This window comes from Brugia malayi, assembly GCF_000002995.4.
Source record: "Brugia malayi strain FR3 genome assembly, contig: Bm_v4_ChrX_scaffold_001, whole genome shotgun sequence".
In the NCBI taxonomy this organism is placed as follows: domain Eukaryota; kingdom Metazoa; phylum Nematoda; class Chromadorea; order Rhabditida; family Onchocercidae; genus Brugia; species Brugia malayi.
This window is the reverse complement of record NW_025062479.1, coordinates 911,983-930,313: the sequence shown is the minus strand read 5'-3', so window position 1 is coordinate 930,313 and position 18,331 is coordinate 911,983. Positions and strand designations below refer to the sequence as shown.

The 18,331-nt window shown below is 32.8% G+C and overlaps 2 protein-coding genes across 5 annotated transcripts; one reads left to right on the top strand and one right to left on the bottom strand.

Annotated features, from left to right (window-relative positions):
- Positions 1-814: 814 nt before the first annotated feature.
- Bma-strl-1.1 (Uncharacterized protein) lies at positions 815-2,589 on the bottom strand (the record flags this gene model as incomplete). The annotated part of the gene is made up of 5 exons (XM_001895668.2): positions 815-1,019; positions 1,316-1,455; positions 1,768-1,902; positions 2,208-2,372; positions 2,530-2,589. 5 exons carry the CDS (start codon positions 2,587-2,589, stop codon positions 815-817), a joined length of 705 nt encoding a protein of 234 aa, XP_001895703.1.
- A 6,109-nt stretch (positions 2,590-8,698) lies between these two features.
- On the top strand, positions 8,699-17,855 carry Bma-hpk-1 (the record flags this gene model as incomplete). Of its 4 annotated transcripts, XM_043073174.1 has the most annotated exons (15): positions 8,699-8,851; positions 9,890-9,997; positions 10,857-10,985; positions 11,478-11,654; positions 11,929-12,120; positions 12,347-12,528; positions 12,972-13,179; positions 13,520-13,645; positions 13,897-14,081; positions 14,549-14,886; positions 15,280-15,650; positions 15,857-16,077; positions 16,669-16,767; positions 17,352-17,570; positions 17,819-17,855. In XM_043073174.1, 15 exons carry the CDS (start codon positions 8,699-8,701, stop codon positions 17,853-17,855), a joined length of 2,745 nt encoding a protein of 914 aa, XP_042929108.1. The 4 variants fall into 4 exon arrangements, with proteins under 4 accessions (XP_042929108.1, XP_042929107.1, XP_042929105.1 ...); XM_043073173.1 differs by lacking the exon at positions 9,890-9,997; XM_043073171.1 differs by lacking the exon at positions 16,669-16,767.
- Positions 17,856-18,331: the final 476 nt, after the last annotated feature.

Genomic DNA, 18,331 nt, shown 5'->3' with positions numbered 1-18,331 from the left:
TTAATATGTAGAAATGTAGAAGATACACAAAACCGTCACGTACACCTATGTATGGTAGCGGCACATAGACGTACACACTCGTATACACACACACACACACACAAGAAGACTTAATTCTTGATGTATTTAACTTAATTATATTGTCCTTGAAAACCCGCTTTTCTTACCGTTATCTTTCTTATTCCTCCTCTTCTCGTTGATAATCTCACATACCTTTCTTGATAATAGCAAGACACTTTTAACGATAAAGTCCATAACAATGTCCTAATCAAATTCCTATTTCTTTTATATCATTTTCTTATTCATTCCCATTCATTTCTAATTGGTATGCCTAAATAAACACTTTCTTATAGACATTTAACGACAGCATCTCTAATATTATCTAATTATCTATTCTCTTCTTCCAGTCACCTCTTTCTCATCATTAATTTATTATTTACGGAATGAATTCAACTGTAGTGACTGATAAAATAATTTTGAAATTTCCATTACAAAAAAAATCTTATGCATTTATTGTATAATGTTAGTTTTACAGTTATTGAACATGTAGTTTATCTGTTGCTGTAAATTAAGCATAAGTTTTTTTTTTTTTTTTTATGCCGAAGAAATATATCTCAAATAAAACAGGAATGAGAGACAAAATAAATAAAAATTGTTTAACTTATCTCTTGATTTCACTGGATACTATGGTATAGTTTTGATAACTATTGATAGCATTTTTTTTCTTTTGAAATTACATGTTGATGATATTCAAATATGTTGATAGAGATGAATGGATAAAATTGCTTAATATTATATTGTAAATTGGTTCGTGTTATACTGCTTCCTGTTTCAATTTTTCAATTTGTTTTCTTGTATATTCAGCATCTTGCATGATAAGTGTACTCATTGTAGCATCCATAATGATTTTCGGAATATTTTTTTCTTTAAAATCCACGCACATCACGTAATCCACAACAGTTTTTGCTGAATCTTCAGGACAAACACGAAAACGTCCACCGGCAAGTATTACATGCCCTCTGAAATAAATTTGTATATTGCATACTAAAGCTAAACAAACACAATCTTACTTAACAATAACTGATAGAAACAATACTCTAACAATTGAACTAAAATATATATATATATATATATTTAGTTCAATTCTCGACACAATATATATATATATATATAATTTAAGATTGATTGAAACCGACTTAAATGAATGAGTTACATTTGAATTTAAAAAGTTAGTTTTAAGTTAATTTAAACTTTCTTCCTTTTTATCAGAATGATCTCACAAATTGAATAGAAGAAGCTAGAGAATATGACTGACCGAATTTTTTGAGGATTACACTCAGCACCCGAAAAATCGAAACTTCGTGCTGCTTCAAGTATTTCATTACCAGAGCTACGAAATGTACGACACATCAGAAACTCTCGTCCTTTGATCTTTGCAAAATCTTTCATTGCATACTGAAACACTACTATTTAGACGCAAAAAAAAAAGAAAAAAATAAGAAGACGAAATTGCATGAAATTTGAAAGAAGTGATATCAATTTGTTCAAGTTTTTAAAATGTGACAATCCCGAATTTTTTTTTTTTCTTTTATAAATTCCAATAGAATCGCTAATTATTTATCTCACTACTATTTTCTTTAATGTAGACGAGAATTTTCCTATCATAATGGTTTGTTCGTTCCATTTCAATTATCTAACGCAATTTCTGATCGAATTCGGTCATAATACATTCAATTGCAAATAGTTTCAAACATTTCAAATGTTTACATAAACGACATCCATATTAGATGCCAATTCAGCAATAATTTTAACACTTGAAATATTTTTATTATATTTCGCAATGTCGGCAAAATTTTCCCAATGTTCTGCGAATGATGGCTGTAGTGGAAAATCGAAGATAGTCTGCAACAAAATTAAAAAAAAAAAAAAAAAGAAAGAAGGACGATAAATAATGCTAACACTTATATTTGCCAATTTCATTTTACAGGCGTGAAATTAAGCTGGAAATATGCTTTAAAAATATCTAACAAATCCCGAAATTTAAAAATTTTCCTAGTATGATTCTTTCATTTTTCTTTTTTATTTGAAAAAAAAAAAAAGAAGCAAAAGTTAATTTAAAGTGAAAATTACTCATATAGTGATGTAATAATCTAAAAAATTCAACGCTTAAAATGAGAAATGAAAAAATTAAAAGAGAAAAAATATACCCTCATAGTGAAAACTTTTCCTATTTCATAATGTTTTGAGAAGACAATATCATTTTTATTAGCACTTTTCTGTTTCCATCCTTCACGATTCTCGAAATCAGGCGTATTGACCAGATCCATCATGTCTTGTAATGCATCATTGGCATGTCGCATTCCTTCCGCATACTTTAATTGTCTTTCTTTCTTTTTTTTTTTTTCTTTTTTTTAAAGTAAAATCATTTTTGGAATTTACAATTATTCCACAATCATTTAATTTTATCAAATCTTTAATACATTTGTAAATGATAATTTTTTTTTCAAAAATAATTGGAAGAATACTAACTTTTTCAGCATTTGATTGAGTAACATTGGGATTGGTAGCTGAAGTTATTAGTGAATCCATTTTAATTTTTCACCTATGTAGAAGAAATTTATCATTAAAATCACTCTAATAATTACTGAATAATTCTTTATACTTCGCAATAATTCATTATTTAAAAAAAGCTACGATTTAATAGCTTAAAAATTAGGTAAAATATAAGTCATATATGGCAAACATATAAAAGATAAGAAAACATAAGTTACGTTAACGGAACTATTTAATAGTTATTCTTTCATTGTTTTCTGTAATAATGAAATGAAGACAAAACAAATTTCTAGCGTAAGGAGAACAAAAATTGATGACATGAAAAATCTCTCCTAAGTAATTTGACGGATGACATTTTGCAGAAAATATCACCGCAATATACGATTATGCTGAAATAGGAAATTTAATCATAAATAATTAAACAAAAAAACAGATATCTATGCCAAAAAAATTTTTGAATATTTAATCAATTTCTTTTTTTTTTTTTTTTTATGAATTGAATTTGCTGCTTTTTTCTTACTCTAAGTAATTACCTACTTGATCAATGAAAATGGCGAAAAACAAAAGAATAAAATAAAATCGATTAAATTTTAAATAACAGATGCATAGTTAATACTTCGTAACCCATCCAAGAAATGAGTGGTGAATTTTTAGGAGTAAAGCAATTTAGTTTATAATTATCCATATGGGAAAATATGAAAATATTTGGTGAATGAAAGAAATCTTTTTATGAATTATCTTTTTTTTTTCTCTCTCTCTCTTGTAAATTTAATAGTTATGGAGCAAATTTTGAAATTCAATGAATGGTATAAAATTATGAAATCAAAGTGCATCATTGAAATGTATTCGAGCAAATAAATTGGCGATATACAGAGAAAAGTGCCTCTTTTTCAAGTATTTTACAAAGAATTTCAGTGATAGCGTATATCTAGCAAAAAATTTTCAACATCCTTTTTTTTTTTCTTCTTTGTTTTCTTCCTTGAATGGAAACGAGATTCACGAAAAAGATGCAAACTAATTCACGCAAAATTTGTTTGTATAACGGCAACGAATTTTCAACCAAATCAAAATGTATAAAAAGTTTATTCGTTTTTCATTCCTTTTTTTTTTCTCGTTATCAAAAATGAGCAAAGCGAAAGAAAGGGAAAGGAACAAATTAAAACCTGAAATTGAAAAATAAAACAGGTATATGTGAGTTACGTGAAATGATGGAACAAAAAATATATTAAAAAATCAAAAAAGAAAGAACGAATTGCTTAACTAAATGCGATTTATTTCTCAAATTTGAATAAAATTGTCTAGTAACACATATATATATTTAAAAATAAATCAATAAATAAGAAGCAATTTAATCAGATGCAATCAAGATAACTTCCGGTTCATTTATCAACTGACTTTATCAATTGACTTTTATCGTACAGCATGATGAGATGATAAAATTTGAACTGATGAGAAAAATGATGCAGTACAGGTACAGTAGTTGTCAGGAATATTTAAGTGCTACGCAATGGAGTATTAATTAAAAGTGTAATGAATGATGGTAAAAAGGATGAATGAACGAGGGAGCGGAGGTCACAGAGAAGGACAAAAGAGGAATAGAGGAGTGAAAAGAAAAGTTTGGAAATGTAATTTTCACCGTTTAAAGACTTTTTAACCCAATCTTTTCATTATTACCGCAATTACAAATGTGATTCTAAAAGAACTGGAAAATGGGCAATGGTAAATAATTTTCATTAGTAAAATCTCTTTCACTAACTATTCAATTCATTTGCTTTTAGATTTCTTCTCCTTCTTTTCTTTTTTTTTTTTCAACTGTTTAATTTATTTTTTTTTTTTTCTTATATCTATTTTCATACTTTCAACTGTTATAAAGATTTAGTGCGAAATGATAACAATTTTGATATTTAGAAAAAAAAAGGGACAAAACCTAAGACTGAAACTTTTTCATATTTATAATATCAACAACAAATAGCAGTTTTCAAGTTTTTAAATTCAAAAATTTCATGTTTATGTTGTTTATTTCATGCCAACACTTTTTTGTTAAAAAATCTGACTTTTGATCTGTAAATACTATCTCTGAGAATGATAAATGCGAAACGCAAACAAAAAAAAAAAAAAGGAAAAACCAGCAATTTTCGTATCCATTAACTATCGATGAAAAATTTTCTCACTTTAGTTTGAAGTTCAAAAGCATTTACGAAAATCCATTGTAAAAAGTTAAAGTTAGATTGTTTAATGCACCGTTTTTACATAGCAAATGATAAACTGTAAATTCTGTTGTAACAAATTTACTGTAATTTAATTAGTGTATATTAATAAATAAGTTATTAATTCTTGCATGCACAGTTTGACATATTTTAAATCTAAGTATTTAATCAGAATATTTGATTCAAATTTAACAAAAATTTTGAAAATTTTTTAAATGCTTGATATGATTTATTAGACACTTTTCATTTGTTTCATTTATTCTTTTTCGGATTAACTGGAATTTGAAAACATTTTTTCGTTATAATAACAAAATTAATTCAAAAATAATAAAATTAATTCATTTCCGACATTATTGTCATCAGTGTCAATCATCTTATCTGATCTTATAAGTACAAAAACAGTTTTGGAACTGTTATTGATTGCTACCGTTAATACTATATGGAAACAATTTTATATGTCTGTAAATAATAATATGCAATATTTTATTTTTGGATATATCTAAAATTTGGCATTATTTGTCTTATATTAGATGTTGAAAACTTGAATAAGTTATACGGTTTTATTTTCAATATCATTTCCGGAATATAAAGTATTAATAATTGAAGTCGTTCAATAAACACTGTTAACGTTTCAAATTAAAACAATTCTGAAAATTTCCTCACGATTCGCTTAACTATTAATACTATAATAGTGAATTTAAATGGTTAACAGTTAATATCGTTTACATCACACTAATTGATTAACAGTTGATATTATCAAAATCGTTAAGCTTCTTGAATTCTTAAATTTCATTCTTGTTTTTAGAAAAATTAATAATTGTATGTGAAGCATTTCGTGTCAGTTTGACATCTTTTTTTAAATAATAAGTTGCCATGCTAGATCAGTTTATCATTCAATCCTCGTCTTAGTAAAGAGGAAAAAAACAAATGATGTAATTAATGATGTATATTGAAAATAATATTCATGTTCAGTTACCTTACGAATTATTATCATTATTATTTTTTTTTTTTCATCCAATAAGAAAAAGAAAGACATATAAATAGTTTCAAGCATACTAAATAAAAAAAGAAAAAAGAAATGATTCTTTAAATAATTTAATCAAAACAATAAACACAATGACAATGTGATATTATCTCAAACTACATATTATGATCCATTTGTTTAAACTAAATTAGAATTAGAATTGAAAAGACTGTTTCCTTCTAAGAGAATTATTTTTGGGTTTTAGGTTCTTAATTTAATGTTCATATAACAAAAAATGTTAGAAGCAAGAAGACTACCATATTTTCAAATGATCAGAGATGATTTCTGCAGGACGGCCTTCATTTTGATTACTGAACAGTTAAAGTTTTAAAAACTTCATGAGGTGATTGATTGTCGCAAATTTACAGAAAAGACACAAATTTTCATTTTTTTTTTCTCGAGAATTCAAGTCATTGTTATTTTCATGATGGAAAGTTTCTTGTCAGAATTACCTGCTTATGTATTCTTTCGTCGCTTGGGCGAAGAATCTGTATAATTTATTAACGCAAAGAGTTCATTTAAAGGTAATGCTATATTAATTTTTGCAATTTAATATTTCAGAACAGACAAGGGAAAACTTCAATCTGCTGAAATATTGCCATTTCTTCTCCACTCTTCGTTTATTAGTAGCCATTAAACGTATTTAGTTTTTTATTCGCTGAATTATGTTGCAAGAAAAAAAAAAAAGAGAGAGAGAGAGAGAGAAAGAAATCGACAGAGATTGTAAACTTCTTAATATTCTTTATGAAACCAATTTTACTCCATTTTTCTTTCCTTTTTTTTTTTCCCTATTAGAATATAGGAGCAAAGCAATAATCCTCCGAAATGATAATTTACATTTACATACTTTGATCTAACAAATAATACTTTGGAACATAGTATTAAATATGAAATAAATAGAAAACATGATATGATGTTACTTTTATTGTTAAAAAATGATAATGAATAGATTTCAGTGATAAAATTAATCATGAACAATGTCAAGGATGAAATACGGTACAAATGAAAGTATTAACTGGTAAATGAAAAATAAATTCTTTTAAACTACACAGAGTCAAATAAAGTGCAGGAAAGCCTTTAATAAAATAATGCAGAATGATTTAACAATATTAAGCATAGAAAATTTATACAAAATATAGCTAAATTAAAGAAGCAATTGGTAAATATCGGTGACTCGTTTGATACAAAATTGGTAATATCACAGTTGAAATATTTGCACAGAAGCGAAAGAACGAAAAATACATAAAATCGGCTTTTAATTTTTATGGCAAACAAATAGGTGATCTGCAATCAGTCAGTCAATCAATAATGGATTAACAACAAATCGATCGGTTCAGGAAGCTTCTCATAATGATATATAATCTTTTAGTGGAGACGATTAATGTATATGCAGATGTTATCAATGTTGACATCAATACACATTGTATAATTCTATGTGAATTCTTTTCCATTTACTAAACTACTTGAATTTGTTAACCTTCCCTATTATTTTCAAATTTCATATGATACAATTCATTTTATATTTAAACATATGCTCATCAGGAAATTGTAACCGGAAAGCATTCTTAATTCTTTAACATAAAATACAAAAATTCCCCTAACAAATCATGCAAGCATTTGATGAAAATATCAGTTGGATATTACTGGTAGGAGTGTTAAAGGTCAAACAGTGTCTTTAAGGTAAAATCTGCTTCTGATCATTTCCATTTTCCCTTTTTTTTTTTCTTAATTTTATAAATGTTTCGACATATTTAATACATTTCCACTCCAAATTTTCATTTCATCCGTTGTTTAAAATTCGGATCTTTTTTTTTTTTTTTTTTTTTAATATTACTCTGAAAGAAGAAAGATGAAATTTTAGGAGTGAAAGGCTTTTATTTTCTTTTTCAGCAATTAATCCACTTACCTCCTCCATTCCATCCCTTCCGATTAATTCCATATATTAATATTGTACGATTTACCAGCATTTCCCTTACCCTAAACCTGAAATTGACAGCATTACATGTTCTCTCGCAACACAAAGTATATAGAAACGTAGCCCAGCGAGACACCCACGCCTCACGTACCCCTGACCCTCACGTAGAAACACGCATACACTACACATACAAAAACACAAGCACACACACACACATGCACATATACACGCATATATACACATATGTTCTCTCCTCTTCTACCTCTGTCTGCCCCTCTCCATAATCGACAACTTTCGTCAACATTTGATGTGTCTCTTAATGGTGTCATCCACATCGATCCATAGCATTGCGGATTATATTATTCAGCGTATCGGCTCATAATGTGTTGTGCGTAGCTGCGTATCGCCGTTGGTTAAATGAGAAGACAGGGGGGAAGGAGAGTGTATACTTGTTACTTTGTAAAAGTACGTGAGCAAAGAAATGAAAATGGTTAGACAACGATAGGAGCAGAAGTGGGTATGCAATATGCAGTGGCGATAAAGCAGCAAAAGCGCGAGGTGCGGAGGAAATCTGTCGTGGTTGACAGGGCCAGTTAAGGCTTTATTAACATAAGCGTCCACGTCTGTTGACTTGACGACACGTTTGACACGCGCGGTGGCGGGACGTTACTTGCTTCCGTAAAAATAATCTGACGACGACAGGTGGAAAAGTGAACTCTACTGGTGTGTGGGTGGTTATTGGCGGTAGTTGGTGGCAGTGGTGGTGGTGACACATCATCAGCACGATGCATACGTTTGTGCTTATGTATATGTACGTTCTTGGTGGCGTAATACTCGTAAACCGGCGACGGGAAGTGTTTGCACCTACGTCGTGACGGGAAACTTGTGCTCCAACGCTGTAGCGGAAAACGTGTACGTTCACGCCGTGACAGAAGCAGTCAAGTCTCTTCCAACGGGATAAGCAGTTTTGACGGCATTCACGTTGGAGTTTTCCTTGGTATGCCCGACCCACAAGACGGTTGCCGCCGGAAGCGTAAATATTCAGAGGGCCAGCCTTCTGTTGCCCCCTTACAACAGCTGCTTAATCAGCATCACCAACAGCAGCAGCATCAACTGATGCCAACTTTGGCCAATACACCAAGTAATCACACGGTGAGTTTATCATTTTCCGTTTTTTCTAAGCGTTCACTTAATGATCTATGCTACTGGCTTATGCAGGTTGACTGTGCCACATTGGTGATTTCAGTTCAGTTTTATCAAGGAACTTTACAACACATCATATTTCTCTAAATGTGGTAGCCATATTCTTTTATTTCACCATATGTTTCTTTTGTTCCGAAAATTTTCACATTTTTTTTTCTGCTGATTGCTTTGATAGGAGAGGATTGAGGCTAAACCTTGAAATGCCTTGTAACTTTCACGGTTATCATTGGAAGAACATTGGGAAATAGGTGATTCTTGAATTGATGTCTAACTGCATGTTTGTTTCAATGTGTATTATGACACTCTCGGAGACACAGATACACCAAGCACGACTGGACGGTTTCAGCAGTTTTCAGTATTTTGTGCTCGCGTTTCCGTTCACAAATTCATAGCAGTGGGCTTGACTCACTTAGATGCAAGCTTTACATTGTTCAATCTGAATATATGACATCATTCTGCTCTTTAATGTTAAAGCCAATGGCCGTATACCTGTCGCAATCAGTATGTTGAAAAAAGTCCTGTCAAGTCCTGGAAAAACTCCACTTACAAATTCTCTGTAATGCGTGAGACGAGAGCAAGTTTATGTCACGTTCTTTGCACGGTATTCGTTCCATATCAAACAGCTAACTTGGAAACATAGGGACGGTGTTTCCAGGAAATCCAACATAGAAACATGCGATATGAAAGTGGCAACTTCAGGACATACTTCGGTTATTTCTATATAAGCTAATAAGCTAAAACCACATTGGGACGTCGTTGATTGTTTAACATTAGGCAGATAGCCGCACTAATAGATCAATTGTTAAAAAGGTATAATGGCTTATGAGTGCATTACCAGCTAACCCTTATATGCTACTGTTTAATATGTGTGTCCAAACAATGATAAGTTTGATCACTAAGACCATATTATTATGAACCAGCAGGCCAGTTCAGGTAAAAGTATTTTATATGGAATTTCCAGTAGAATTAACTTTTAGCTAGTTGCAGCAACTGCACGAAGCATACACACAGCATAACAACACATCTGCAACCACAACCGATCACCGTGCTCCACCAATCAAACGTAAACCTGTAGATCAAGCTGAAAACTCAAAGGTTTGCTGCATTTGTTTTTTAAAATGACAAACCCCATGTTCCATGATGCTTTATTTGTTTAGTATACTCGCTACTTGGTGTGACACAATTTAAAAAAAATCATGTCCGGAAAGTACTTTGGAGAAATCACTATATGGTTGTATCTGATATACAATCGTATCGTCGGCAGAAAAACGTTACATGGAATAATTTTGCTAGTATTGGAAAAACTCTTTCGATAAAACAATGTAGAGTCTGTTGGACATATATTGTACTATTATCGAACTTATCGGAAGACACGTCACATGAATATGTGGGCATAACCGCATGAAATAATCTTAAGTATAGTGTTCACTTGTTGCTTTCACGCAGTCGTCGTGTGTTGATTGAAATAAGGCATGAATAAATAAGCAGATAGTGCTTGTTTTTTTATAGTTTTAAATAAAAAGCAGCAGTTATCCTTGCTATTCTGCACCCTAACCACTCATAAGCGTTTATCAAAATTTCCAAAACATTTCATGTAGTTAAGTTTTGGACATGCGAGGTTGACTTCTTTTTCCTATCTTTTTTAGCCATAGAGAAGAAAGAACAGTTTTCTTCGTTCACATTATTTATCATGTGAAAGATTAACCTAATTTGTTAGTCTTTTGGACTGTTATCGGCACGTTGTTATCAATTTATTCATTTGTATTGCACCCAATGAACAAAATTGAAGTGACTTTACTGCTTTCATCTGCTTGATTGATCTTGATATGCCGTCATCATTACATCTCTAAGAAAAAAAATTTCATTCCCTCGTAACTTTTATTATCTATGTTTTCAGCTCTTTCTGTTTTCTAATTCATAAGACTTTAAATACAGAGGTAAATGAATGTTCCAGGTAGACGTACCAGTTCAAGTAGTGAATTCATTACCAGGAAATAAGACGGGAATCAAAACGAATAGCAACAAACAGTTCAACAATAAGACGAGCGCCCGTACGAAGCCCAGCACCGAAGGAGAATATCAGGTTTTTCCTTTTAAAAAAATTTGTCAAAGGAAAGTAAAATAAGCGTAGTAATGCATTCTTTTTTTTAATTATATATTATATATATATATTTTTAATTATATATTATATATATTTAATTATATATTATATATATTAATTATATATATATATATAACTGGAATTTTTTTATAACCACTTAAAGTTTTTTTATGGGGTTGTACATTGCCTTTCATTTTCTTTATGATATTAAATTTTTCCCTATTTATTTTTGTTATTTGCTAGCATCATTTTAAAATGTCTGTTGGAAGTATTCTGAAAATTAAGAAGACCGTGACGTACGTATTTTTGGCTTTCCGATGAATTCAATAGATAAGCTCTCTGGTGCTACCGTAAAGCATGAGAGTTAAGATGACAAATCTAGCTTCAGCCTAAATCTCCATGTTACTTAATCAGTCTTCCGCATCATGGAAATACCTTCTTGTAGAAAGTTTATTAGGTAGAACTATTTTGCAGCTGATCAAAAATGAGGTGCTCGTCTCTCCCTATCGAAATCAATATGAGGTGTTGGAATTTTTGGGTAAAGGTACGTTTGGGCAAGTTGTCAAAGCATGGAAAAAAGGGACGAATGAAATTGTTGCAATTAAAATACTCAAGAAGCATCCGTCGTACGCGCGCCAAGGACAAATCGAGGCATGTTATTTTTGCATTCTAACTCAGTGGAAGTGATTGCCATAGTAGCACTGGGAATAATGGCTTAGGGAAGACAATGTTTCTGTTAGCATACAGGGTTCATTTATGCTTAAGGATAGCAGCTGTGATTTTTAGGAACAGAAATCTGGTTATTTAACAGGTGCTATTTTGGTATTGACCTATCCTATTTCTGCTATTACTACTATCAGTCTGTTAGGAAGTGCCGAAAGGTTTCAGCTTCACTGCAAGTGTAATTATTGAATGATTGTTTTAGGTTTCAATTTTATCAAGACTGAGCAATGAGAATGCAGAGGAGTTCAATTTTGTTCGAGCTTACGAATGTTTCCAGCACAAGCACCATACCTGTTTAGTATTTGAAATGCTGGAGCAAAATTTATATGATTTTTTGAAGCAAAATAAATTCAACCCATTGCCACTTTCTAGTATCAGGCCGATTGTTCAGCAGGTTGGTTGATTTTTCCAATTTCTGCTTACTATTTGCTTGACTGAGTGGTTTGGAAGCTCACATTGCTGGTTATCACCCTGTTCAACTCTGTGTGGTATCTAGTTATCGCTTAGGCATAATAAATCGTATTGGATTGAGCAGTAGACAGTTTTTTAAGTTTGTATCTTGCTTAGGTGAAGGTAATGCAGTTGTTTGTTTTTGTTTGTAGTGTATTGACACTGTTCAGGTACTTACTGCACTGCTGAAACTGAAGCATTTGGGTTTGATTCATGCGGACCTGAAACCGGAAAACATAATGTTAGTTGACCCATCAAACCAACCATTTCGAGTGAAGGTTATTGATTTTGGTTCCGCATCGCACAGGAGCAAAGCAGTTACAAATACCTACCTCCAATCACGCTATTACCGGTTTAGACATACAAATCTTATTTTTTATTGTTAGCATGATTCATACTTTAGTTTTGACGTTTTCTAGAATTTTTCTTAATTAAGCTTTACATGGTAGTTCCGTAAGAAGCGTTCATTTAGATATTTTGTTATTGTTAGTATAATAGTACATTAATATTTATTATGCTTTTAGCCATCACATCGTGTGTTCAGTGCTATGAGAATGCAGTTACCGACTTGCAGTACACTTGCTCATTCACTGCAAGTTAATGTCGCACTGGAGGCGGAGGGGGGGGGGGGGGGGGGGAGAGAGGAAGGGGAGTGTTCGTTCTAACGTTGATAGGGATCAATTAAAAATGCCATGATAAAATAATCCCTATGTTTTATAGCTTATTATTATAACTTATCTTAGCTTCTTGCTAATGATTTGACATGAAAAATAGCATTAGTAATGTTCGCTTTAGAGCTCCGGAAATAATTCTCGGTTTACCTTTCCGTGAAGCAATCGATATGTGGTCATTAGGTTGCGTGATAGCAGAATTATACCTCGGCTGGCCGCTTTATCCTGGCAGCAGCGAATTTGATCAAATCCGATACATTGTGCAAACTCAGGGACCGCCGCCGTTGCAGATGTTATCAACAGCAGCCAAAACACATCGCTTCTTCAAGCAGGTCATACAGTCACTTCTTGTATATTCTTGGCTAGCCACTTCTGCAGTTTAGCGGTTAAGTCCGGGTTTCAGCTATCGAAATGACCGCCATAATGTGGGTGTTACAATACTGATTAACATGTGTTTTAACTCAGGAACACGATTGCTGATATCCAGAATCTGTTAGAGATATCTGATTGGTAAAACGTGCGAATAATGCTTTAGAATTTTAATTACCTAAGGGTAGATGTTTATTTAGGGATTGATTGTGTATTAATTTTTATTGTTCATACTGGGAGGTTATTTAAACTCATGGATTTTTTTCTGATAGCTCGCATCTTGTTATCGCATTACAGTTTTAGATTCACGATAATGGTGTGGCACCGTATTGGCGTTTAAAGACTCCAGAAGAACATGAGCAAGAGACATCTAGCAAATCAAAAGAAACGCGAAAATATGTATTCAACAATTTGGATGACGTCTCGCAGGTGTGGTTTTCTCATTTGCAAAATGGATATTCATAAAAATGGTAGAATGACAAAGTTTATTTCAACTTGGCGATGATTTCGAGAAATACAGATATGGTGGTGAAATGAAGCATTGGGCAATAATAATAAGAATACTATCAAAAGTTTTTTTTCTCTCTTTTTGTAGTTAGCTGAATGTGGTAAGCATCAGAAAGCGGCAGAGATTTTCCACTGTAGTATGCTTTTCCTGTTGTTAGGAATGAGAATTTTAGGTAAATATTCCAACAGATCTGGATGATGTTGATAAGGAATGTGAGCAGTTGGATCGTGCTGATTTTGTAAACATTCTAAAGAAAATGCTGAGCATTGATCAAGATAAACGTATTACACCAGCTGAAGGTCTTCAGCATCCATTCGTTACAATGGGACATGTTTTCGTTTATGGTCCAACGAAATAGTTTGTTTTTAATTTTTCGGATTTTTAGATTTTTAATGTTGCTGCATTTGATTTAAGTATTGTGAAATGCATTAGCTGGGTGTAGCAGAGCAGAAGATTTTTTGCAAATAAAATTTGAACATACTGAAATAATTTTTTGGTGTACAAGTATGATACCTTTGTCAGTTGAGTGCTTGCAGTTTTCATCGAATTAGGTCTGCTATTATAAATGATTAGAAGTTCAATACATTTTAAGAAACTGTGTTTCAAATCTCTGCATAGTGCTGATTAGTTTGTAATGGACTGCTTTGCTAATAGTGATAGGTGACATTCGGCTACTGATGTCTCTGCGAAAGGTGATATTGGAATCCGATGAGTTAAATCTCAAGTAATATTGAACATATTTGTGTACTTCCCTAAATTTGCTCTCGCTGCATATCAGTTGTCTGTATCATTCAGTTCGTGTATTTCATGCTCATTAATTTCAGTAATCAGATTGCGCATCAAAGAATGGAAGTGTGCAACCGTAATGGTCGTACAGCTGCACATTCACAGCTATTACAGCATCGTAATGCTGCCACAGCGTCACAGTCATCTGCACCAACAGTAACTCTTGGTGCATCGGCTCCTATAATTAATGCACCGGTGGCCGCAGCGGCACCACAAAATGTCGCTCCAACGATACCACAAGTGCCACAACTTCAACAAGCGGAACTTACACACTTACTGAATCAGTATGGTGCAGCAACTGCGGCAGCAGCTGTTGCCGGCACGCAAAGCTGCAATCTACCCTTTGTCTATCAGCCTTTAACCGTCTATCCGTATGGTAACTTTTTATACCTTTACTTTGCTACTCGTTTATCGCATTTATAACTTATGTTTGCTCCCTTTTACCGGGAACTGGATAATCGTATGCATTCCATCATTTTGTTAATCTTTTATCTTCGTAACTTAAAAAATTGTATTTCTGATTGAGATTAGAGGATTATCCCCCTCATTTTTGCGCATTTTTGAGAAATTTATAAGGATATTTCGAAGTTTAATAAGTAGGCAAATTCATGCAGTGTTTTCCGAAATCTTACTTTATTAATGAAAATGTGTATAGAAAGGACAGGAAGATCGCGATTTTTGCAGCAAATCACTATTTCTGCCTCTCTCTCCTCGTTCTTTTACACTAATGCTTGAAATGTTTGATGTAGAAGTATTAATCCTATTTCAGCTGCACGTCAAGCTCCGTTCGCGAGTTTCATGAATCCACATGCTGCTGCAGCTGCAGCAGCTGGAACCCTGGTGCCACAACTTGTTTCAATTCCATTTGTGGATGGTCCAATGCTGGCAACGCAGGCTATCCCTCCTGCTCCAGCGGCGTGGACTCAAGCAGCTACTGCGTCACTGATGCCGTGGACTCTTCCAAATACAACAGCACTTTTCGCTAATGAATTCATCTTACCTGCGCATTTGCAAACGACGCGTAATGTTGCCGCATTGGCTGCTGCGGTGGCAGCGGGCAGTCCTTTTTCGCATCTTCTAGCACCACAAATTAAAAACTATCCTGATTTAGCAAATACAGATCCTGCCGCTCTATTTTGGGTATGCATTACTGTTACCATACGTTTTTTGCTATTTGGAGCCTTTGACAGATTTTATACTGCGATGTCATGTTTTGGAAAAGTTCGTTTTGATATTGTTTGGTTTTCTGTAAAATGTAAAAAGGAGAAAGTCTATGTTTGAAGAGAGGAAGATGAGTGAGCAAGGAATTTATGTGTTTTCTGGTAAAATTGATATCGATATTTAAGAGCGATCTTGTACAACAACAACAGGTTCGTGGACGGCAGGCGCCGACAACTTCAACAAACTCAAATGGATCACTGCCAACAAATACTAACCTATCAAACCTACGTATGAGATCGGGCCCGAGTGGCCTTGCGAAAGATCCGGCAATTATAGCAGCTGGACCGCGGATGAATAGTACTGCGTCAGGTTTAGAAACACCAAAATACCAACTTGAAGCAGCACGGTAGGTTTTTCTGCTTAGTCATATTGCTCTTTTTTGTTGGGTTATGTAACATTGCCAATAGTATGATTCCCGACCACAAGCTTTCTTCCATAAAATTCATGGGATCTTATATCAGCTCTCGGTTTTATAAAAAATTAAAGGAAGTGTGAAAAAGTTAACGTAGCAGTCTTCCTGTCTTTCTTTGTTTTCTTTTCCTCTTTGTCTGTCTGCTTCTGAATCTATGATGTTGATTAAAGCTGTAACTATTGTTGGTCCAAAATCATTAATGCATAAAATGGAAGGTCTGAAATTAAAAACTGGGAAATTTGGTAAACTAGATTATATATTCAGCGACTCACTAACGTACGGTTATCACACTAAATTTTATTTGTATGAAAACAGAACAATGAGCATATTTGCGAAATATTCACAGTTTAAAAGTTTTAAGCAAGCAGCATGCAGTTAGATCATAGCTTCCCAGCTACAGATATTCTGTTCCCTTCGTATTGACCCAATTGTTTCTCGGAGTTTTATATACTTCACAAAAAGCCTTATTATAACTAACACAAAAACAGAAAGATGAAAAAATCGTTAAAGCATATAATATTATAGGACTGCAAAAAGTATGAAAGTTAAAAGTACGCCATCACCTTCAATATCAGTAATCACGTTATCGTCGACAGACGAAGACGATGACCAAAATATTGTCGGGTTTGTTACTTTCCTAAATGTTCGGTCCATATAATGTAAGAGCGTGATTATATGGAAGCCTGTTCGGTCATGCTGGTGGGAAGAATGGAACTAACAATTTTAAAAAAGGAAAAGGAACCTTAAATTCTGGAAGTAAGCATATTAGTGGGAAGAAAGCTTATGGTCGGTGTTGAAATTTTTCTTTGCTATTTCTTCACTTTATGTGTTCTAAAAGTGAAGTATTGCTGAATAATTGTTATACCAAATGCTGTATATATATATATATATTCAGAGAAAGAAAATCAAAAATTATCGTCATTACCTCGTTTTCTTTTTCTTATGTAAAGAATATGTGAAATTTTTTTTAATTTTTCTTTCCTTTTTTTACTTCCTCGTAGAAGTGTAGATTTTTCTGTTCTATCATTTGGGGGTGTTTTTGGTATGTCGCTTTATTAGTTAGTATATGTTTACAACTTTTGGTGGTCTTACCACTGGATATATTTAACTTGGAATTGTGTGACCACTAGGTAATGTCTGTCTGTTAGATGAGCATTATTTCGGATTTTTACCGATCGAGATCTCATTTTTATATATCTTTTGTTTAGGCTGAGCAACGAGAATGCGAGCATTGCGAGTTCAATGAGTTCGTCGATTCTGAGTAGCAATTCATCTGTACTCATTCCACCATCTACGACAGGTGTCGTACGTAAGCCAAGTGCCCGTTGTGCTGTAGTACGACCCATGATTGATGTAAAACGCGAAGTTGATGATGCAAGTAAAACTAGCATCCGTAATTTATTTCCGAGCGTAGATTTCGCTACTACGTAAGTAATGCATATGCTTCATTAATTTGCTGTTGAATTGTTTATTATTTCAGGAGCCATTTTATACCTTTTCTTTAAGTTTCCTTATTATAAAATTAAATATAAAAAAGTCGGAAGAGATGGTGAACCTATTTCTTTGTCCTTCTTTCTGCAATAATTGAAACGGAAAGTTATGAAGGATTAGATGTGCTAGACTACTTTTCATTAACATTTCGCTTGCAGGCTGTATTGTCTTTTTTTTTTTTCAGGCTTAATACTACATTTCCGCCGTATTATGGCCATTGAAAAAAATACTTGGAAATAAGTCATCACATTATTCTTTCATGAGGAAACGATATCCGGATACTGTATTCTTGCAAATATATATATATATATATAACAGTACTTTAGGATTCTTTGACCAATAAGATGCGGAATGTTCTGGGAGAGTTTGTTTTAAGAAGAGTGTGTTGCGTAGTGCGTCGAAAATTTCCTGAGGTGAATCTTTAATTAACCGAGGGCATTAAAATCATTATTAATCAGTTGCAAATCGTTTAGTTTGCATTATTTAGTACATATAATATTATGATATTTGAAGGCAGAACATATCGTCCTTACAGCACACTAAATCTCCAACTAGGATTTTTTAAATCCCACTGTTTATATCCTCATTTAGGATCTAAGGGTCAGTAAAGCATTCTTTTGACAAAATAGCGGGAGGACAGCAGAGGTTTGAAAGGGAATAAGAAAAATCATTGTCATGGACTGTACTGCGTTCCATT